Consider the following 24000-nt stretch of genomic DNA (forward strand, 5'->3'; position numbering starts at 1 on the left):
CATGATCATCATCTCCAAGCCATACAACATAGCTTGTTTCAGCAAGTGTCTGAGAAAAGCACCTGTGGCAGTCGTTGGTGAAACAAGCCTTGACGGATCCGGTATGGAAATCTGGTTTCTGATCCTCATATTTGATTTGGCAAGGGCTCTCTATCTTAACCGTTCTTGGTAGCTGCTTCTTCTTGCTTATTTTTATATGCATAGAAGGCGTGACCGGGTTTTTACTTCACCGCAAGTTGTCGACTGAATATAACCGTATACAGTACATAACATAATAATCTTGAATTTAGTACCTGTTCTAGCATATCTTTAGCCAGCTCCTCTCTCTCGTCCATTTCCAGAATGGCTCTCTTGATCTCCTCATTGCTCATTTTCAACCTGTACAGGCAAAAAGATAAATAAAAAAAAATGATCAGAAATTATGACAAATAAGTCATACAGGGAATCATTAAGTTAATGTTCACATGGCCTTACACACAATAGTGAGTTCGGGTTAATGGATGTGGTGCTTTGTAAGCTTTGATCAATAGCTACTGAGTGCTTAGTCATGGCCTCATCACATTGTTACCTGCCCCCATGGGACAGTTTGAGCTGATCTCTTTTAAAAGAACGAAAAGAAGAAAAAAAATCGGCTATTCATTTATTTATCTTTATTATTTTAAATTTGAACTAATCCTACCTTCCAAATCTAAAAATGCTGTAATACTGTACAAGCAACACTTTTTAATGTCAAGCTAACTTATCTATAGATACACAAATAAACACATAATAAAAACCCCATATCTGGCACAAAGCTGATGGATCCATCTGATAGACTCTCTTAAAATGTATATATATATATATATATTTCATGGCGAATCCAAGCACCAAAGTGATTTCCAAGTCAATATACAGGACCAAGGTTAACATTTCTTGTTCTCCCCAAAACATTGGACGTTTACATTAAATCTTAACCATTTAATGTTCCATTAAATGGTTAAGATTTAATGTAAACGTCCAATGTTTTGGGGAGAACAAGAAGTTATGAAGTCATTCAATGCTGATCATGAACACAACAAAACAGGTCGCTGGTAAGATATAATGCACTGGGAGTAACTTCACCCGTATGTGGGCACAAAAATAGCTGTCATGGCAAATAGTGCTTAATTTTGTAAAACTTTTCTTAAGAACTTGTAAGCGTTTTACAAAATTAAGCACTATTTGCCATGACAGCTATTTTTGTGCCCACATACGGGTGAAGTTACTCCCAGTGCATTATATCTTACCAGCGACCTGTTTTGTTGTGTTCATGATCAGCATTGAATGACTTCATAACCGTTCATAAGCATTTCTGAATTTATCTAGCCTGCTACAGGTAATATATTCATGGAAAAGTTCCAAAAAAATAAAAACAATGGTTGTTCATAAGCACCTATAATTTGAAGGTGTTAACGTCAAACACTAAAATTCTGTGTAATGTTATTCCGACAGAGAGAAAAACACATTTCACTCTAAAAACCAACAGTGTACCGACTAATTTCATATCGGACATAAAATAATTCACTTGTTTATCCTGACCGAAAATGTCCGGATATGTCGATATCCGTTCTGCTGGCGAAACGGGATACAAGCGTACTGTTAAAAAGGGTTAAACCAACTTTGTACAATTATTTATTATATTTCACAAATTTGTGATTGCTCCTCTGTGCATTAAAGAAACATCAGAAGCAGCTACTTCACTGCTGTGAATTTATTAGCATTGTTTGTTGTTTGTGTATTAAAGTTAGGAGCTGTGTGTATGAATGCGAGTCATATTCCTTGTGTTCCTTCAGGCATATTTGAAAACGTTGCCGCGTCATGATTAAGTACATACTTTGAGAGTAAGATAACACAGTTCTGTGCACGCCGCCCGTCGATGACAGACAGCTCCTTCACTTTCCTTGTGCTTAGATACAAGTCATCCATGGAGCCGGTCTCCTTCTGCAGAGAGCAAGAAAACATGGAACACAGAATATTTTAGGAGCAGGATAACATCTTATATTATAATCTAATATCTAGATTTAAATAAGAATTGGATGGTGTCATTTGGAAAAAAAAAAACTTTTTCCGTACAGATTGCAAATTGCACAGAATATCTGTTATAAACGGCTTCACCTCCTGAATCTTATGACCCTAAACCCAGAAGCTGCTTTCACCCTGAACTCTACCACCACCACCACCAGCAAATGTACCACAGTGACTCTCAAGCCACATCACTGCAGTGAATGTAAAAATCCTTGTGCTGAATTCAATAAACAGAGGAAGCTGTAACAAAACAGAGATGAAATCCATAACTTTCCATAAAACACTAGATAGACAGGAAACAGCTCCAGGATTCGGAGCAGACGGTTAAGTGAGGACCGTGTGACGGAGGCTGCTGAGGTGAGGATGTTTAAAGTACAGTGAGCTATTTATGGGTGAAAGCTTTTCCTCTGCTCTGTACGCAAGTACAAGAATGATTCAACAACCGCTGGACGGGCGTCCAAATAAGGCTCAATGCTTCCATGGCTGTGGCTGATGGGATTTGGGTTTGGCGTGAGGTCAGAAGAGTACTCCTACTCACTTTTAGCCTTCGCCAAAACATCACTCACTACCAACTCGGTAGATGGGCCGGACAGCAGAAAAGTAACCTTCAGGAAATACTGAGCTTATGGACTTTTACTGAAGTGATTAAAGCTAGAAATGTAGGAGAGATGAGGAATGAATGAGGAAAGAACTTTTTTAGCCATCACAGTTAAAATGCAGTGGGAACATTTAAAAAAAATCCAGCATTATATGACTAAGCAAAGCTGTTAAACCGGTGATTAAAGGTCTGATTTTTGGCACAAGTAAGTAACACAAACTGTGATGTTTAGAACTCACAAGCATGTTTAACATTTCAGACACTTAGGAGAGGAATTCTTGGTCTGTCTGTTTGGATGCTGGTGGTCCACATCGTTTGTATTTTCTCCTTAATAAATCCCCAGATAACTGGAGTAGTGCCTTTGAGCATATTCTGAGCAAAAATTAACGTTATTTTTCTTAAATATGAATAAGATTTAAAGATCACAGATTCAGGAGACTGCAGAAAAAATGACATCTTAGCAAATGATGTCTTAAATCCATTTCTACTATTTCTTATGATAAGATTATTAAGATTGTGTGTGATTATCAAAATAATAAGATTATTAAGCCCATTTTGGGGTTTTTAAGCTTTATAGTTTCTGATACTATTGACAGATTATTTTGCTTCTTACCACAAACTAATGCTGAAACTTTAAAAATGTATAAAAATAATCTGCCGATCTAATCTACAGAAAAAGTAGCCTAAAAATAGTTTATCGTAATCTTTTGATATAAAATACTCAATCATATTGACCATATCCTCTATACTTCTAATGCCACTATGGTGCCCCCTAAAACCTACAGCAACACTACTGGGATTCATACACAAGTAAGTCAGCAAAAAAAATCATAATATCGTACATGTTTCTGTAACGCTTGCTGCTGACTTCACCTTTAACTTAAGCACAGTTAAGGTAACTGATAAACCTTCAAACTAAGAAAGCAGCTTTAAGTCGAGTTTAAAGTGGTGTGAAGGCCGTGTGGCTGGCAGCAGATTGTGGGAGAAGGCACAAAGCCAAAGGCAGACTACACAAACTAAAGACTCACCTGTTTGAAGGATTGGTTAGTGAGCAGCTCCTGGTCAGGCAGATGGAGAGAGCAGCACAGAAGGAAAAAAAAAAAACATTGGAAGACATGCAGTGATTAGTGTCACAAGCAGCAGAACTACAGAAAAAAGGCTCAGCCAGAGCTGGGCTGCAGATACAGCTACACACACACGCACACACACACACACACACACGCACACACACAGAGCCACAGCCTCTCACTATTGGCACTGTAAGAGTAATTCAACTATATAGCCATATAAGTCAATATAATGTATCTGAACTGGAAATGGTGTTGTCATGGTCTCTGTTGCTGGCATGGTCAGTTAGCACAATGAAAGCGCTACAGATTCTACTCCATGCTTAAGCTCTTTATCAGGGTGAACACAACAAGCCATTCAGCAACGAACAGCTGCTGTAAATGTGTGGTAGTCGGGGAAAACCCAGCGTATGTCACTGTGACTGAATTCTGGCAAGAAGCCAAAAAAACAAACAAAAACAAGCCATTTATTTTATGCCTATAACTTATAGAGATACCTCAAATGTCAGGAAGCATAACGATATATAACCAAAATGACTTCATTTTATTTTGGATATCTTCCTGCAAAGATCATGTCGGGTAAAGATTCAGTTTCACACATACAGTGACTCATAGCAAAAAAAGCAACCAGAGATTGCTTAAGGACAGTGGTGGCTTAAGTGGTCAAGGCTCAGAGGATCGGGGTTCAAGCTCCAGCACTGCCAAGCTGCCACTGTTGGGCCCATAAACAAGGCCCTTATCCTGACTATGCTGACCCTGTGTTCTGACCCCAACCTCCAAAAGATAGAATATGCAAAGAAAGAATTTCTCTGTGCTGTAATGTATATGTGACAAAATAAAAGCTTCTATATTCTATTCTATCATTTATTTACAATAAAGATGACTTCCGAGCACATGGGCGACAGCAACCGTTATGTATATAGACTAGATGTGTACAGTATGTGTCCAGAATTACGATAAAGTTCTGTAATGTTTGACGTTATGCAAATACGAATCAACATGGTGCAGCGACGACTAGTTGGAGTGAAGACAGATGAAAACTGATTTCTTGTCAAGTTTAATGCTAGCTGCTCCACCCAGTGATAAACATTATTACCATGGCAACCAGTAGCAGGAACACCTTCATAGCATAGCAATTGGAGACTTACAGAGATAAAAAAAATCACGGTATGTGTGAATGTAGCATAAAAGGTGATTTCCTCATACAGATAATTGTATGGAATCATTCAGGTCTGTTTGTAATCAGATGCTATGCTTGCTGTCAAAATGTCTGTTATGCTTCCGCACTGCATCAGAGATTTTCTTTCTTTTCCAGATTTGGAGGTAATGATTCATTAAAATAATCTCATTTTTTGTTGAGATGAATAAAAAAAACTAATATTATCATATCATATTAACCTAATAATATCAGAACTATGTTTCTAGCAGAAAATATCACATTTTAAGCAAGTAAAGGGTTTTCCCAGGCTGCCACACAAACAGGACTTTAAAAGGGCAAAGCTTTTACATGATCCTACTGTAGATCTCTTTCTAACACTCAAATCAAAATACGACACAGTTATCAACACTATTTCAAATTATTATTAACACAAATATAGTATTCAAATTCTCTGTACTTGTTGCCTCTGATAAGCCGAAAACATTTTCTCGATATCTTTCAGGTCAAGGACTTTGAATGCCCGCAGGTCATCGATGTCGTGCCAGATGGTACCCGTGATCTTGTTCTGTTAAAAACAAGGAATGAGTCATTATGAGGGTGGAGGAATTCATAACTCAAAAATAATGACTGTAAATTGTTTGTCATTTTAAAATATTTCTTTATTAGACAAAGCCAAAGCATGACGCAATGTTTGTCCAACACTGTCCAACCGTGCTATTTATTTTAAGCTGATTCATGACGTTTAAGTGAGCTTTTTGGTTTGTTTAGTCATTAAAGTGCCATGAAGTGCTCACCTCGCCCAGCTTGGCCCAGTTAAAAGACTTGAGTGGGTGTGATGGCTGTGGGATGCTTTTGTTGCGCAGACTCGTGCCGCTGCTGAAGGTAGCGGGCGCTAGTGGGACTGGTGCGCCGGAGAAAATGGGTGGAGCTCCAGGAGGTGGAGGCGGCGCCCCTGGAGGAGGTGGTGGTGGAGGAGGGGCTGGGCAGAATGGGAGTGGAGGAGGAGGTGGAGGGAAACCAGTCATCATTGGAGGAGGAGGAGGAGGCATCGGACCTCCGGGTGGAGGAGGAGGTGGAGGGAATGACACCGTACTTCCATTCTGAATAAAAAAAAAAATGGTAAGGCAACGTGTCAGTGTAATATATCAGAGATTTAAGGGTGCATCAGTGGCCCTCTGATGATAAAAAACTAACACTCAACAACCACCACTCACTAATACTCAACAACCACCACTGAGCTCCTGTTCCAGTTTAGAAAGTTACTCACAGAAAAATCATTAATCCGAGAAGACAGATCTAAAACTTGTTCCCTGGCAGAGCGCAGTTCTACTCCTTCTCTCTGTAGCTTGTCCTTCATCTTGTTCAGAGTTTTCATCATGTCTTCTTTCTCTTGTGTTTTGATCTCACACTCCCTCTCCTTCCTCTCAAGTCGAGCCATGAGTTCTGCATGTTCTACACGAATAGATACATACATACAAACGCAGTCAGTAAAAGAAAGTTAATTAGCACATTTTTTTTTTTTTACCATTTTAATATAGAAATATAAACAATCAATATGAAAAAAAAACACTAAATGAAAAAGTATAGAAAGGAAGAAATATGAAAATGAGTAAGAAATAAAATATGACTGGGTGTGCTGCTATAGGAAAATAGTCGACGAGAGATCGGCATCAATGCCGAAATGTTTTCTTCCTCTATTCCTCAATACTAACATTTTTTTTATTACCAGAGACTGACGTGTAATAATTAGGAACATTTTGAAACAACTTCCTGTTATCACTTTGTTCTAGCAGCATAAACAGTCTCTAATAAATAAATTAAATAAACAATAAAGAAATAATTATACCAATTACTACTACTACTACAACTACTACTACTACTACTAATAATAATAAGAGAACAATTGGGATAGTTGTTACCAAAAAATTTCAAGTTACAGATTTACCGCTAACCGTCATGAAGCTCTGACACAAGAGACTCCATCCAAATATACTGAATAAACTCTTCATGGAAAAGTTCACCATAATCAAATTTCACATGCTTTTTTTTGACCCATTTATGTAGAGTATCCAATAGCTGTTACTGAAGAAACGATAGCTTATTAAAACAAGTGCCTTAACATTAACCTATAACCAGCGTTATAGGAAATGGTTCGTCTTCTGACTAAAAAAGATTTCATTAGTGTGGTATGAAGAAATCTATAAATCAAGTGGTCATCAGATCCGATCAGATTCTAAATGAAGAAGAGTCCTTTAAATCAATAGATGAAAGAGTCATTTAAATAAAAAGATTCAGAAATCTAAATTGTAAGTACAATTTATCATTATTATATTGACCGGACCACCACTTAGTGATAACTCAGACAGATGGTGTTGGTACAAGCAAGGGTGTACCTAATAAACTGGAAATTATTACTTACTGTATGGTGTGTGCAACAAGAAACTACTATTTAAATTCAGTTCAATTTAATTGTACGGCATGTTTAACAACTCACATTGTCTCAAAGCAGCTTTACAGAAGGTTGGAAACCGAATAAAACTGTAAAAGTTTAAAATCTAAAATTAAGTTACTATTTATCTTTAATATTTATCCCTAATGAACAAGCCAGAGGTGACCGTAGCAAGGAAAAACTCCCGGAGATGATATGAGGAAGAAACCTTGAGAGGAACCAGACCCAGAATTGAACCTTATCCTCATTTGGTTAACACTTGACAGTAAATAATGTAAATGTACAGAATATAATGTCCTTTCTACAACAGATGGTAGTTAAGTAGAATTAAGCAACCAAGAGCTCCCAATTTCCAAGTTCTCCACAGATTTAACACTAATTCCGCTCTGTCGGAGTCTTCAAACGATCGTTGATTAAGACCCAACCATAAGACATAAGATATCTACTAACCTTTCCTGAATTTCTCGGCCTGGTCTCGCCATTGTTTCACCTCGTTCTCATTCACGAGCCTGCCAGCAAAAAAGGAAGAATAAAACCCATCAGCCTGCTGTTCTCAAATATCAAGTTTAGGAAGAAAGATTTTGTCCTTATGCTTTCATTTGCTTCACTTACCTTCACGTCACTAATTCATCAATTCATTATGTTATTGTTGTGTAAAGGTAATTGTTAATGTACAAAGTCAAGGATTTTATTTTAACATGAACATGAAAGGAGTTATTTCCATTTAATCCCATTAAATACAGGAACAGACAGTTAGGTTGAGTTTAAATAATAATGGATACATTAAAGAAAGAAAGAAAAAAAAAAAGCACAGCCATTAAATGACTAATTTGTAAACGTTAACAGGTTCTCACACGATTATCACGGACTGTCAACACGAGGTGTTGACTTTTATATGTAGGAGTCATTAAATAGTTATGTATCTGGACAGATGGTTTTAGTTCAGCACATGATTAGGGTTATGAGACCTTCTGGTGGGAAAAAAAAAGGTTTCAAGTTTAAAATGAAACACCTGGATGAGCGCTGCTTTCCGTAGCTGAGGAACACAAAGGAAACGAGGGAAGAGAATTAACTCATGAAAGTAATACAGGTGAGAAGTAAAGAAAAAATATGCACGTTTAATAAAAATCGAGAAAAATATCTATATATCTGTATATAACCGAGAGTGTTGCTTCTTTGCAAAGAGGCAAATAGCCTATTTACCTTTCTGATTTAAACTGTTGTTCATTTGGAACTAAAATCTGCTCTTCTAAAACTGAACAAACTGCTAAAAGCGAAAGGTAAAGAGCTTCCAGCTTCCAGCCAACACCAAGAAAAGCATTCTCTATTTTTACGACTAATAAAAACAATGATGGTTATTAGCGAGAGCAGAAGATCTTTCACAGCTCTATTGTTAATGTTTGTTCTGGAAAGAACTGTAATATAGTGTAAAAATTAGATAAACACAGTTCAGTAGGAGCTGGCAGAGAGCCGAACGTGCAGGCAAGCTTCTCCTCTAAAGCGTTTTCCAATCTCTCCTTTGCACTGGAGACTAAACATGTTAATCATAGACTTTGGCTTGCCTTCGCTAATGATGATGGAGAATGGAAGCGTGCGAATGCCTGCTATTTGGCCTGAACACACAAAGACTGGAAAAGGGCAAAGACGAGTAAAAGAGGGATGACAGAAAGATGGACAGAGAGAAGTGGAAAATAATGACAGTGCAAAGTCTACATACAGGAAGGATAGCAGGAAATGGGATCTACTATAATTTAACAGATATGAGAGAGAATAAGACAGGGAGAGACAAGGAAGATCCTTCAGAAGAGAAAACAAGGAGCTAAGACTATCAGAATGAGAGGGTGAAAAAGGTGTATGAACTCAAAAAGGGACCTAAAACCCAATATCTTTTGTTTTATTTAATTAATTAATCCAGACTGTTGATTGTGAACCGTACATACACACAACCTTTACTTATAATAGAATAAAAAAAAAATCAACTGCTGTCTATAAAGCTTGAAGGATGTGTGTGTGAAGTCTATACAAGTTGTAGATTTCAGGCATTTACAACATTATGTTATTGTGCATCCTGTCTCTGTCTCTCTGGCTGTCCGTCTCTGTCTCTCTGGCTGTCCGTCTCTGTCTCTCTGGCTGTCCGTCTCTGTCTCTCTCTCTCTGTCTCTCTCTCTCTGTCTCTCTCTCTCTCTCTGGCTGTCTCTCAATGAGCCAGTGTCTTTTCTTTCATTACTGTGCTCTTCAGTCAAGCTTGAATCCTTTCCTCCTCCTGCAACAGCATGCGCTGCCAGGCTGCACTTTGATCTCCACTAGAACTGAAGCTGAACTCCTGACTCCTTACAGTTTTTCAAGGTTATAGTCACAAAACATTCATCTCTTACATTCTAATTATGTTCCTGACGTTGAAATTGTCCAAAGGAGAAACGTCTGGGTCTTCCCCTTTGTCATCTTGCAAAACAATCTGTTGAAGGATTCGGTCTAAGAGCTGCCACTGCTGTACACTGCTTGCTCCACGTTTATCTGCAATCCAGTAACACATGGGGTTAAATATACAGCAAGGGCCAACAGATACGACAGAGAAATGTTCCTGTATAATTAAGACACTATTGATATCACAAATTCTGCTAATGTTTATTAACTATATCTTCCATCTTGCAGGATAGACGTTAATCTGGGAGAACCAACGCTAATACATGCTTCCTCTTCGATACGTGAGACTACAGAATTAAGTGACAGCTTAACACACTTGGACAACCTGGTCACCTGCTCAATTCAAAAGTCATTCATGGATTAATATAGGCTGTTTCTCGTATTCTACTTAAATTAAGATACAAATAGAAAACACGCTAAATAAATACACATAGTTCAATGTATCTAATATTATTCACCAGATTATAATAAAAGATTTATTAGATTATTAAACCGAGTGTCAGAATTCGTTTTATTAGTAGATGCACAATATTTCAAAAGGTTTGTGGGCACATGACTATTACATCCATATGTGATTCTTCTCAAAAATGTTGGAAGCACGAAATTGCCAAAGTGGTGTTGGGTATTTGTTGTACGAAAGTAAATGTATAGGCAGCTGTACTTAATGTTTAATTGACAATTAACCACTTTGCGTTCGTTCCGAAAAAAAAATAGCAGATTCAGTCAAACACGTTTTGGGGGACTGATTAATATAAATGGCTAGTGTCAGTCCTGGGCTGCTAGGAAAATAAGCCTGGTTTAGTTGATGAGCACTAACATGGCATCTGCAGGCAGTGATGGAGAATTGATAGAAGATGAGGATAGGCTTCTGTGTGGCTCAGCTTCTTCTTAATCAGCTCAAACATCTGGCCGGCGCTTTTCGTATCCACGTGTGTCTGAAAGGAAATCCCCATACATTTCCCCAATTAGAGCAGAAAATAGAATGGGTTAAAACTTTTAATGCTTTAGACACGTACAGTCTGTGCAGTCAGTTTTAGGTGAAACGGCTCAAGGAACTTACTATGTCGAAGCGTTTGGCTAGTTCACAGTCATCTTCATTCCGCACCATCTCGAAAAAGTCCAAATGTCTGAAACAGAGAATGTGCACGGAGTAAACGAATGATCTCTCAGTCGCAAGGTGGCAACAAATCTTTGAATTTCAAAAAAAAAAAATCCTAGTCTCTGACCTGTCAAGAGTTGCGTTTTCATGACCTCGAAGCTTGTCGATGACTGGCTGGATCCCCAACATTAAGAACTCGTACCTGAGGTGAAGACGGAACTCAAGGTTGTCCTGTACACAAAAAGCAAAGCAAGACCTGATTAATCAGTACTGATCTGACAAACAGTGATGTTTACAGAGGCACTTCAAGAGGTTCGATTGTTGAAAAGAGCTATTGATGTTTTGGTGCAGAAATATTAGCATGAAGGTTTTATTGATTAACTGACCTCTCCAGGTCCTGCATTTAGTACAGCATTGATGAAGGACATGATGGCGGTCTTCAGGTTGACCTCGTCCCTGTAGCGACCGGTGCTCCTGTCCAGCTCGTGTAGAAGAGTCTGAAAGGCAGTGATGGTATCAAATCCTAGTAATTTATCTACTGGTTTCAAGCCTCATGCAACAGCTTAAATTTAAAAGATTTAAAAGTAATTTACGATGAAAAAAGTCCCACTATAACTGAAAACAAAATACACAGTGAAACATTTTGCAACAAAAAAGTACTTGGTCCATTTTTAGGTCAGATCTCTGCCACCTTGTTTGTTTACTATACTGTAAATTATACTGAGGTTTTTGGCTTATATTAAATGTGATGGCTTGTTTTGCTGTTTGTTTTCTTTGTTTTGTCTGGAAAGATATATTTAAAAAAAGTCATCCATAGTCAAGGACCTTTCCGCCATATTTGTTCTCACCTGTCAGCAATCACTTAACGCTATGAAAACGACAGCAATTTAACTCCTTGCTAATTATATATTTCAAACCAGGATAATATATGACGAAAAACCTGTTTTTTAGATCTTTAAGCTGAGATTTATTTCTGTTTACCTTTACCTACTTACGTTTCAGCAGACAGCAATATATTATCTTTTAATTTTTGCTTTTGTGTTAAACTGGCGTACTGTCTGTACATCCAGAAGAGTCAGTAGGTCACTGGCATAGAGCCCACGTTATCCACAAATTTTTCAAAGCCTAACATTACTTGTCACCAAGCATGACAAAAATGCAAGAACAAACAGACGGTGATGACAAATTGCTCTACATACATTTAAGGTCCATAAAACATGACCTTTGAAAGTGTGTGTAGCTGTTGTTCTTCACAGCGGTTGCCACAGTTAAAATTACAGACACGTATGAAGTATATTTTGAAACACTATAACTGCCAAGATGGCCCTAAAAAGGAACACACAAAAAAGAAAAATCCAGCTTTTAAATCTCAGCTCCTTTTCAGTCCTGACAGTTAATCTTTCAACAACATTCTTTTTTTTATACACAAACAGTATGCCCAGTATGATCGCATAGTACATTGATCAATATGTTCTAATATGTCTGCTATTACAGAGATTAGGATCTCTAATAATAAGGAAAAATCCAATGTGTGTCGTGTGTAAACAATTTTCAATGCTTCTAAGTAGCTATAGGCGATTTGTGAGTTTGGTCCTTTCATGTGGACTTAGCGAAACTCAGCTGAAGCACCTGGGACAAAAAGAATAAACAGCTATGGCTGGTCTTCACCAACATCCAAGTAGTCATATGTCAAGCCGTCGACACCAGCCGAGGGTGAATAATGACAACCAGTTGAATTACTGTAGGTTGTAGATTGTGTTCAGCTTTGTCTGAAGTTAATTCAAATGTCAAACTGTATTCAACAAACAATTGAATAAACTTCCTTGTTTAGAAAGGTCCAGAGAATGAGCTAAAATGGCTAACATGATTTTCGACTAAATGATTTCTAGATGACTGATTTTTTAAATCCTTAATCCGCTAGTGACGGAGTCACTGAATTGTACCAGGTTTCATATGCAGGTTGATTGGTCCTGCTGCAGTATGTCTGAGTCCTCGGTTCAATCGGCTGAAACGTACTGTGGTCTGTATGTGGATCCAGCTATTACTGTAGGTAGTTATTTCAGCTAGCTTGAAGCTCCATTATTTATAAAAGAATGCACTAGATTAATTTACATTTGCGTTTGGAAGACGGCCTTATACAGAGCGACTGTACTTTGTCTCAATCGATGAATACATCTCAATATTAGTTTACAATGTCATAGACTTAAAATAGCATCAGTCTACAAAATATACAGACAGCACAAGGTTTATTTTAATAATGTAAAGCATCTCAGCTAATCTATGATCTGACAATAAGACATTTGCAGACGCCATTATAGAGAGTGAATTTATCTCATTCCTACAACTAAGCAGTCTTTGCTCAAGGGACCAGGGCCTTGCTCAAGGGCCCAGCAGTGGCAGAATTTAAACTCACAACCTTTTGATCAGTAGTCCAACATCTTAAAGACTGAGCTACCACTTCCCCTCAGAGGACGTTCATTTGGTCAGCTAGGGGTTGAATCAGAGGGTCTTGGTTCCTAGGGTCTTGACACATACCTTCCTATTACCATGATAATTGGTGGGACTAATTGATCGGTTTCCTTCTAGAATAGGGTTAAAATTAAACCTATACAACTGTAACCAATCATCACAGTACCTGAAAGCGTGTCCTCTCAGCAGCGTACTTCTGATAGTGCGCCATAGCCTGCAACACCTTCTTATGGCCGTCAGGTACCAGGCACAGAGCACCCAGGATCTCCAGCACAGCCACCTTGGTCTTGATGTTGTCCTGCCGCAGGCTCTGGGAGATGGTGTCGATGCTCTGCGGGTGGGCCAGCACATGCGCTCGGCCCTGCGAGTTGTTCATCAGCGCTTTGATGCAGCCGATGATGGAAGTGTGGATGCGGCTCTCTGACGTCTCGAAGTCCATGCTCTTCAGGAAGTTCAGCAGACACGTGAGACCGTCCAGTTCGATGAAGCGAGTCACAAACCTGTTCACATCAAACAAGCCAAACAATCACAACAAAGCAGAAAAAAGTCCAATGTTTTTTTACAATCTGAAGCTTCTAAAGTCCTCTTCTAAATCATCTAAAGTCAGTGATGTGCTGATGCCAGAAGAGTTCAACTTTACCAGCAACAAAATCAAACAAGGTTTAAAACATTGTGCTGAGCTGCCATTTCTTTCTCCACCCTCCTCTACCCTTGGCTGTCTTGGCAGGCTCGTAACCCAGATGCCTTCCACAGAATCTCACACTTACAACTGTTCGTTCTGTAAACAAACCCTGAAACACAACAGCATGAATGAAACAATTCTTTAAACCTCATTCATCATAGCAGCTGAAATGACAGTGCTCATTAATCAGGCTAATTAACGTTAATCACACTGTTAACATGGCTGCTTCATTGCAGCTCTCTCAAATGCCTTGTTTATACATACAGACGTAGCATATCATCAACTTTGGCATCGATCTGTCTTTTTTTTTTTCTTTTTTATAAAAAACACCCCACATCCACAAGTCCCCCCAGATAAAACTGGCAAAATCGCTCTTTTCTCATTTTTGATACAATACCAGTATCAGAGCTCTAGATGATGGTTTATATGCAATACTGATCATATGTTAGCATCAGAGATGTGTCCTGGAATCAGTTGCAGTATGAGTTGTGCCCTTTAGAAAAAAAACCCTTTTTTCTCCCAGTTTGGTCATTTGAAAATCACCACTAACTAGTTAGTTTTCCTCACACATATATGACATCTCCTTCCCAGTGTGAATCTAACTCATGCTTCCTCCAACTCAAGCCTTTCCAGCTTGAACACATTCAGCGGTAAGCACTATCTGACCTCTTCTACATGTACAAGCTCACAGAGCTCCATGATTCGCTAGTCTTGTGCCGACAAGTCGTGGCCTAATGGTTAGAGAGTCTGACTCCTAACCCTAAGGTTGTGGGTTCGAGTCTCGGGCCGGCCACGACTGAGGTGCCCTTGAGCAAGGCACCGGTCCCCCCAACTCCCCGGGCACCGCAGCATAAATGGCTGCCCACTGCTCCGGGTGTGTGTTCACGGTGTGTGTGTGTTCACTGCTGTGTGTGTGTACTTTGGTTAAATGGCAAATATGGGTAACCATACTTAGCCGTATGTCACGTCACACGTCACGTCTCAATGCGTTAAAGACCTGAGTTGTTGATCGGCGGATCAGGGTTCAAGCCCCAGCACTGCCAAATCTGCCACTGTTGGACCCTTGAGCAAGTCCCTTAACTCTCTCTACTCCAGAGTGCTGTATCATGGGTGGTACAACCATGTGTTCTCCAACCTCCAAAAGTTATATAGAAAAAGTTATATGAAGGATATGAATTTCACTGTGTTGTAACATATGTGACAAAATATAGGCTTCTATCACCAGGGGAGAGAGAAACACCATGGCCAATTTTGTTCACTTGGCCTCCTGGCCATAGATGTCCTTTAACAATTAAAAAAAATAAAATAAAACCATTGTTTTCAAATGTAAACCTAGATCCATAATGAGCAAGCCAGAGGTGATGGGGCAAGGAAAAGCTTTCTGACTTGACATTAAGAAGAAACGTTGAGATGACTCATGAAGTGGATCCATCCTCTTCATTATGACACTGGATATTGATTTTCCAGAACACAGCAGTACACATCTGTGTTCACACACAAGACGTCACTCTGTTTCCAGCAATGCTCTTGTTTATACCTTTCCAGACCAAACAGAGCTCACCTGAAAAAGCACAGCTGTCTGGCCAAAATTGCGTGAGCAGAACATGCATGAGATCACAGGTAGCCTGCACTCAATGTCCTACTCCACACACTCAATTTCTTACATAACAGTCTGGATTAGCCACTTATCCTATTTCCACATCAACACTAGCCCGAGAACTCAGATGTCTTAAACATCTCTGGATCTGGATTTAGAGGTGCTGTTCCAAAGAGATCTTCACAATAAAATGTAACACAACAGCTGTTCTAACCTTCGGTGCCTTTCTCTCCATAAAATCTGGACTACTTGGGAGAACCAAGTGATATTCAGGTTCGGATCCTATATTTGTTAGCCGTTAGCAGTCTCCTGAGCTAATGAAACTGAAAAACGCTTTCCTGCCTCGTTATCTGACGCGCACGCTCAGCTAGGAGCTCGGCTTTGACGCTGACGTGTTCGAAGCTGAGGAACTCCTCGGCTGACTCCTCTATCGTTCTCCTTATCCTACCTCTATTTTATATCCATCATTAATAACTTGAATGTAGAACAAATTTGTCTCTGTGCTGACTGCCTTACTCGGCCAGGAGTCATACATTCTGGAAGGATTGCTCTACGCTTACCTCTGAGGACACAAGGCTCCCCCGTCACCCAAACACCACACAGGAACAAAGAGCTCATGGCACACAATATGATCCAAGACACAGACAGAAACAGTCTGTGCCAAAGAAGACTCAACTTAAGCCTTGCCTCTGGGATAATGAGGTCGGGTCGAACCGGTGAGCCAGTTTTAAAAAACGGCCGCCAATTTTGAAACTCGAAACTGTAAATTTAGTTTCCAATAAAAATAAAAAAAATAAAGGATTTTTATGGTGTAGTTTGTAGTGTTTAAAAGTGTTTCTAGACCTATAATAATCATATATATCCAACCTCACTATTCAGACTTAATAAATTCTGGAAAACTGTCTTTATAACTTCAGAAAAGAAATAGGGGGTTGCTATTTCCCATTATTTTAATGGGGAAAATTAAAATGCATTCCAAGCCCATCTGGACTTCCCAAATAACTCTCCAAATATCACGTAAATCCTATAAAAACACTGAATTAACTAACTTCCATTCATCTTCTCTCTCAGAGTGTGTGGGATTTCTTTCTTTTCAGTGGATTTCACTTTTTAAAAAGGTTTTACATTTCATCATAGTGCTGCTATTTATCATGTCGTAGATGCACGATACTCCGTGTTAAGCCTGTAAGCCGAATACAGCTATAAATAAAAGGAAGATTATTGATTACAACAAAAAAAGCTTGCCAGAAAGGTGCACAGGGCATCTCACTGAGACTAGGAGGTGACTGGGATCAAAACTGGGATCAAAACTGGGATCCTACAGCAAGTAACAAAAAAGTCACGTGAGCTGGAGGTTCAATCTTCCACGCCGGAGTGAGGGGGCGTTCATTACAAAGATCAGAGATTAGACTACGTCCACTTTGGGTTTAAATTTGATTGAAGATATTTTTAGCAGTAATTTTGTACTGTACAAATAGTGGCATTGTGTTAAACCTGTGCACTATGTACTAGCACATAATACAGGTATTTCTGTCAGAATCGAACTATTTTGCAATTCTTATCTACCTAAAATAGGTGTGAATGGATTGCTATGGTGAATTCTCCTCAGAAACTGTTGTTTTAGTAACGACAAATAAAGCACGTCTTCTTGCGGTGGCTCAATTATCAAAAACCTGCCACAATCCCATGTGAATGAGCACATACAGTATAAAGTTTTTTTCCTCCTCCACGGTGAAAGAGCAGACGGCAGTAACGGTACTTGCTGCCAGAGGTGTCAGGAGCTCAGGGGGGAAATGTCACATGATCCTAGTACAATTCTACATAAATAACCTATAAAAATAATCCATCTGATCCTCCTTCGGCAACCCTGCTGAACAAAAAAGCCTGGATTAAACACCATAAATCATTCAGCGGAATAGCCCGGGTGGCCCAGGCTGGTGTGTGTGTGTGTGTGTGTGTGTGTGCGTGTGTGTGTGCCACATGGTGCAACTTTGGCACTGGGGAATTTGGCACCAATGAACATGGCGTGTTTAGAAAGAGCATGTGCAATGACATGGAAATTTAACTACGCAAGTCAGATGAATTTAACAGCGCTGATTCCCATGAGTGCAGACTTAAAGGTTCCTCGAGGACTACGTAAGATTCAAGCAGCTGAGGTACAGAGATAACTAGAAATGACAAAACAATAAAAGCACACACACACACACACACACACACACACACACACACACACACACACACACACACAACACTTCTTATTGAATCAGGTTGGAAGAGGACTGTGTGGGAGAAACAGCTAGGATAGCAGCGTCGTTTAAAGCTCGGCCAACGCAAACGCCACCTCACAGCACACTTTCTGCGAGCCAAAGCCGCCTCACTTTCTGACTCGTCCCGTTTCTTCTTACCCCTCGGACCACGCCGAGCTCAGCTACTATATTCACACGGCACCGGGAGATAAACACAACTGCGTCCAAAATCTTCAAAGGTACAGTGTTGAGTTTCCGTGAAGGCATCTGACAAATGTGAAAACAAAGACGTTTGCTAGGTCCAATCTATCTAGCCTTTTAGCCTTTTCTAAGCCGACTCCGTCAATATTTTGAAGCCTAATATTTAACCGAGACGCAGAGAGCGAGAACTCTGGATTTATTTTTGTAAGCTGTCGAAAGGACAGGAAGCCACCGAGCTTGAGTCACCTTCTTCTCTGTAAAAGCATGAGGTCAAAATATCTTTAAAACACTATCAAAAACAATGAAAAAAGACAGTTAGAGAACTGATAGACCCTGTTCACACTGCAGGTAAAAGTGGCCCAGATCTGATTTTTTCAAATCAGATTCAGACCTGGGGGGCACGGTGGCTTAGTGGTTAGCACGTTCGCCTCACACCTCCAGGGTCGGGGTTCGATTCCCGCCTCCACCTTGTGTGTGTGGAGTTTGCATGTTCTCCCCGTGCCTCGGGGGTTTCCTCCGGGTACTCCGGTTTCCTCCCCCGGTCCAAAGACATGCATGGTAGGTTGATTGGCATCTCTGGAAAATTGTCCGTAGTGTGTGAGTGAATGAGAGTGTGTGTGCCCAGTGATGGGTTGGCACTCCGTCCAGGGTGTATCCTGCCTTGATGCCCGATGACGCCTGAGATAGGCACAGGCTCCCCGTGACCCGAGGTAGTTCGGATAAGCGGTAGAAGATGAGTGAGATGAGTGAGAGATTCAGACCACTTCCATATGTGGTCCTGAATCAGACCCAAATCTGATTTTTTCCAACGTGGCCGCAGTGTGAACAACCAAGGCGGATTTGATGCGACTTTTACGTCAAGCTACAGTGGAGGGAGAGTGAGCTATTCACATCACATTCCCACCACTCCTGGCTTCGTCTCCACATCCACACAGACCTCTGTAGTGAATATGCAACCATAATCCCGCAAAAGGCCAAAATAGCTAAAATTTTGCTCTCTTTCTCTTCATTCTTCTCGTCCTCAGCACCTGCTCATTAATGTTACGGCTGCCATTACACAAACATTTAGAAAGAAAAGCGAAAATGCTTACTTCCTCCATAACCTCGCCAACCTTTTAGCGCAACGGCGTGCTGCGTGTGACGTCATAGTTATTGTTCGTTTGCGCATGTGGGTCAGTTCGAAACAGAAAACAGTTCACACTGGTATATGATATAGGCCACATTTTAAAAGGTAATGTGAACAGCCAAACAAAAAAAATCAGATCTGAGCAAAATATCCGAATTGAGCATTAAGACTATGAACGGGGTCTCAGGCTATACATCAGACTATACATACATTGACCACTATACATGCACTGGCTACCTCTCCCAATCAGACATCTTTTAACCTTTATCTTACAATCAGTACAATATGTGATCAGACAATATCTGGAGTCTAATAGTGCAGCTGAACACAATCCCAGGTGAGCGCTAACTGCCCCCTTCCTCATACACGAGTTCATATTCACCATCATTGGTTAAGATCATACAAAGCTGACTCTGTCAAAGAGACTAGAAACAGGGCTTGAGATATTAGCCCAGAAATTTGAGACTTTTTCTAAATGTTTGTGACTTCGTGACAGAATAATTCATTTAAAAGAGAATACTACAGAAAAGTTTGTGTCTATTCTCCCTCTCATTTGTTCCGAAAGTGTGATACAACAGTAACCACAAAACAACCGCATTGAATATAGCCATCAACTCTCGCACGCACGCGCACGCGTCCACTCTCGCACGCACGCGCCCACTCTCGCACGCACGCGCACGCGTCCACTCTCACGCGCACTTGTCCACTCTCGCACGCACGCGTCCACTCTCGCACGCACGCGCACGCGTCCACTCTCGCGCGCACGCGTCCACTCTCTCGCGCGCGCGCACGCGTCCACTTTCTCTCTCGCGCGCGCACGCGTCCACTCTCTCTCTCGCGCGCGCACGCGTCCACTCTCACGCGCACGCGTCCACTCTCACGCGTCCACTCTCACGCGTCCACTCTCACGCGCACGCGTCCACACTCACGCGTCCACGCTCACGCGTCCACTCTAACGCACACGCGTCCACTCTCACGCACACGCGTCCACTCTCACGCACACGCATCCACTCTCACGCACACACATCCACTCTCACGCACACGCGTCCACCCACATCTAAGAGCAGGGGTTTCACCTTGACCCCAGCTCAATCATGTCTATCCCTGTGAGCACCACAATAAATGAAGCCTCCCACAGATCAGAAATGATTAAGCACTGCTGAGTGATCCAGCCTTCATTAGAGGCTATTTCAGGACCTCGTCTACTTTAGAGAGATGGAGCGTAGGGAGGACAGGACTGCACTGTAGACACAGAGCCTGTGTTGTGGTCGCATTACACCCCAAACCAGGAAACGCCTGTCATCCTTATAGCATAGGAGTGGAGGAGTGAAGGAGCTGAAAAGCAACCCAAAGATCTAGAAGAAACCTGCACTCTGATTCCACTCTGAATGTGTGTGCTAGCCTGAGCTGGTGACTGATGATGAGCAGAACATGACGAGGAAGAAAGAACAGCTGTAATTAGAGACCGAGACAGAAATGAGAACTCAATTTAGTCTGATCGAGACATGCACAACAGATTTCATGTCTCCTCAGGCAGCCACTGCTTCGCATTCCAGCTCATCCAATTAACACAGTTGGAAAACTCTTAAAGTAACGATGCATCATGGGAAGAGTATTAACATTCAGTGTAAACAGTGACGAAATAAATCACAGTAGCAATTTAGATTGTAAACAAATTCCTATGGCTGTAGATCAGATCATCAAGTTTCTGATTGCTTCAGGAGGTTGAAAATATCCAACAGAGCGAAGGAAAGAATTTCACCGTAGTGTTATATAGAAGTGACGAAGAAAGACCAAATCAGTTTGAATGACTTGATTCTCAACGGATGTCAGCAGAAACAGAAGAACCAGAAGAAGAAGACGCAGAAAAGGAAGCAGAAGAAAAAGCAGAAGCAGAGAAAGCAGAACCAGAACCAGAACCAGAGGAAGAAGAAGAAGCAGAAGTAAAAGTAGAAGAAAAAAAAAAAGAAGAGGAAGAAGAACAAGAGTCACTTTTCTTGGTCAGAACTGCACTGAATGTTGAGCCTGTTTAAAGTGAAGTGACGTGACATATGGCTAAGTATGTTGACCCATACACAGAATTTGTTCTCTGCGATAACCCATCCAAAGTGCACACACACAGTAATGAACACACACACCGTGAACACACACCCGTTGCATTTCATGTTGCGGCGCCTGGGGAGCAGTTGGGGGGGTTCGGTGCCTTGCTCAAGGGCACCTCAGTCGTGGTCGGCCCGAGACTCGAACCCACAACCTTAGGGTTAGGAGTCAGCCTCTCTAACCATTAGGCCACGACACACACACACACACACACACGTACACACCATTTTATTTTTTGTTTTGCTTTGTTAATATTCTCTACTGAACCCCACAGACATTTCTGAAGGTTCTCTGCAGCAACAAGCATAATTCAGCCTTAGCAAAAGCTAAATCTTTCATCTCATCTTATAGAAGACCACCGCTGTCTAACCCCGTTCTGTGTGTCTTGCTAACTGCGGTTCACACACTGACTTCCTGTCATGAAAAGCTCCAAAAAGAAGTCAATGAAAACATCAGACGCTGATGTTAAAAGTGTGAAACCAAGACACGTTAAACAAATCCTTTATCTTCTGGGTGTATCGTCCGCGTGACCTCCTCCTCCTCCTCCTCCCCACTCCCTCTCTCTGCATAGCCTCCTAGTGCATATCCTCTGTTCCTAGACTGACACAGATTTACAGTCAGCATTATTGAAGGGAACATCTGCAAGCACTTGTGCTCATGGCACACACAGGGACGATCGAGTACAACGTCGGGGCCAATACTCCAAAACGAATGCCTTGTTTGTGTGTGATCAATGCAGCCAGTGTTCTGAACGATTGGCGGCAGACTGTCTATGCTGACTAACAAATCTTTTGAATTGAGCATCGAGTCTGACTCCTAGCTGTCAGTTTTGTTTTACCGAGGACGGTGACTCGGGTTCTGCTAGAACGCTTAAGTCGGAAATTCTCACAACGCCGAGCCAAAGCTGAAAACAAGCTGCAAACAATCACACGTACTCTAAGTTTTAATACATTTATGAGCCTGCGATCGTCTATTATTCATGAATGAAATTCATGATATGACCTCCTGAGAAGAAAGTTATGCTGATGGGTTTGATACACAGTTTATATTCTCTAATTTGAGATGTTAAGATCTTCTAAAGCTCATATAGTTACTCATACTGTACGAACACACAAAATAAGATCGTGTCCCTATTACCTAGTAACTTCAACCTGGTATCAATAAAGAAATACAAACATGGCTTGGACAGCGTTCAAGATTCACCCATCTGATCTCAAGGAATATAAACCGTTCAAGAATAGCATACATTAAAAGCCAATAACATTTTGATTGCCTTCAAATTGCAGGCTGTTCCAGGCGAGTCTTTCTTGAAACGGGTCGTGAACTCGCACACTTCCTGCCTCTGCAGGAACCGCTTGGATAATAGCGTGCTTTAATTTGCTTTGATATTCCTGTGCTTCAAAGCCAATGGTGCTCAGACATAATTTTTTTTTTTTTAAAGTTACCTCCTTCTATTGCACGACTAGAAAGGCAGACCACAAAACCCTAGACACGAGCCAGATGGTCTCACACGGTATAGGGTAAGAGAGAGGCAGTGACACGAGAAAACTCGCCTTGAAGCTGCGTTCATATCTTACTTACTTCTGACGGAAGAGATATGAAAGAGAAAGCTGTTCCAAAATCCGACGTAAAGCAGGACCTTCGGATGAAATAACCCTCCATTTTTCACCTAAGACTTCGCAACTCATTTGTAGGATTGAATTTCAGACAGTTTTATCTGGAACGATTGACCCAAATCTCTCTCAGGAACGTTTTTCTGATTACATGCGTGCATTCCCGGCATTCCGGGAAGCAGGATCGGATCAGCGACCGTCTGATGTAGGTGTTTCAGCTTATATGAGAAATCTACATACAGTATATGATAGTGGGACCAGTGAGATGCTACCTAAAATGAGCAATGCAGCAAAGCTTTAATCCTTTAGTTCATCCAGTGTTAAACCTTCGTGCTCTTCATCCGGCAGATCGTTACCTCGGCTGTAACTTCAAACAACCGCATCGATATTGTATTTTGGATTCGAGTGGAATATTTGCGGTGGATTTTTTTTTTCCTCATGGTAAATGTACCCCTGGAATATTACAGCAGCAGACAAGCTCTTACATTTCTAACAAAAATACAGCACTAACTAATTATAGCACCAGAGCCACTTATCACATCACAAACATTTCAGTACAATGGTATGGAAAGGGTGGAGTTTTCATTTCAGAGATGCTCTGTACCTCATGGGTTGAGTACGAAGTGCAGTTTTCAGATCTTCAACCACTTTATTCCTCATCTCCATCTCCTCCTCGTCAAATGCAAAAAGGGTCTGCATCTGGAGCGTATGATTAGAAAAACAGATATGAATAAACTTTCTATTAATTACTTTTTGAAAACCATGAAAAAGAAAAAAAAAAAATAGGGTTAGGGTTATATACACACATATATACTTCTCCACAAAAACGATGAAGCACTGATGCTCAGTATAGTCCCTAGCAGGAAATGACATCATATCTTCATGATGATGTCTCTCACTTAGCCAACTTCATCTGCATATCTAAGTTCCTTGTAATCATAGTGGTTGTGGGTCACAAATACTTATTTATTTATTTATTTATTTATTTATTTTGACATTCTATATACAGCGGGTTGAGTCTAATGACTTAAATGTTTAATAGTTTAAAACTTCACTAGCTAGCCTATGATCCTGCTTGAAGTACCATGACAGAAATGCATATGATTAAGCCGACAAATGTATACGAC

The 24000-nt window shown here is 40.6% G+C and overlaps 1 protein-coding gene across 5 annotated transcripts in view; it reads right to left on the reverse strand.

The window, feature by feature from the left end:
* Nucleotides 1-24000, reverse strand: part of daam2 (dishevelled associated activator of morphogenesis 2) — a 103400-nt gene that overhangs the window by 18538 nt on the left and 60862 nt on the right. For 4 of the 5 annotated variants that reach the window (XM_060879241.1, XM_060879243.1, XM_060879242.1 and 1 more), the window contains 14 exons: nt 23478-23572; nt 13475-13808; nt 11226-11336; nt 10967-11070; nt 10801-10867; nt 10558-10675; nt 9692-9830; nt 7767-7825; nt 6135-6319; nt 5662-5967; nt 5325-5432; nt 3670-3699; nt 1853-1959; nt 294-378 (listed from right to left, as the gene is read on the reverse strand). In XM_060879241.1, coding sequence (XP_060735224.1) covers nt 294-378; nt 1853-1959; nt 3670-3699; nt 5325-5432; nt 5662-5967; nt 6135-6319; nt 7767-7825; nt 9692-9830; nt 10558-10675; nt 10801-10867; nt 10967-11070; nt 11226-11336; nt 13475-13808; nt 23478-23572 — 1848 coding nt within the window. The remainder of the gene's footprint in view (nt 1-293; nt 379-1852; nt 1960-3669; nt 3700-5324; nt 5433-5661; nt 5968-6134; nt 6320-7766; nt 7826-9691; nt 9831-10557; nt 10676-10800; nt 10868-10966; nt 11071-11225; nt 11337-13474; nt 13809-23477; nt 23573-24000) is intronic. The other variant, XM_060879245.1, reaches the window with a different exon arrangement.

This window comes from Tachysurus vachellii, chromosome 10 (assembly GCF_030014155.1).
Source record: "Tachysurus vachellii isolate PV-2020 chromosome 10, HZAU_Pvac_v1, whole genome shotgun sequence".
Taxonomy (NCBI): Eukaryota; Metazoa; Chordata; class Actinopteri; order Siluriformes; family Bagridae; genus Tachysurus; species Tachysurus vachellii.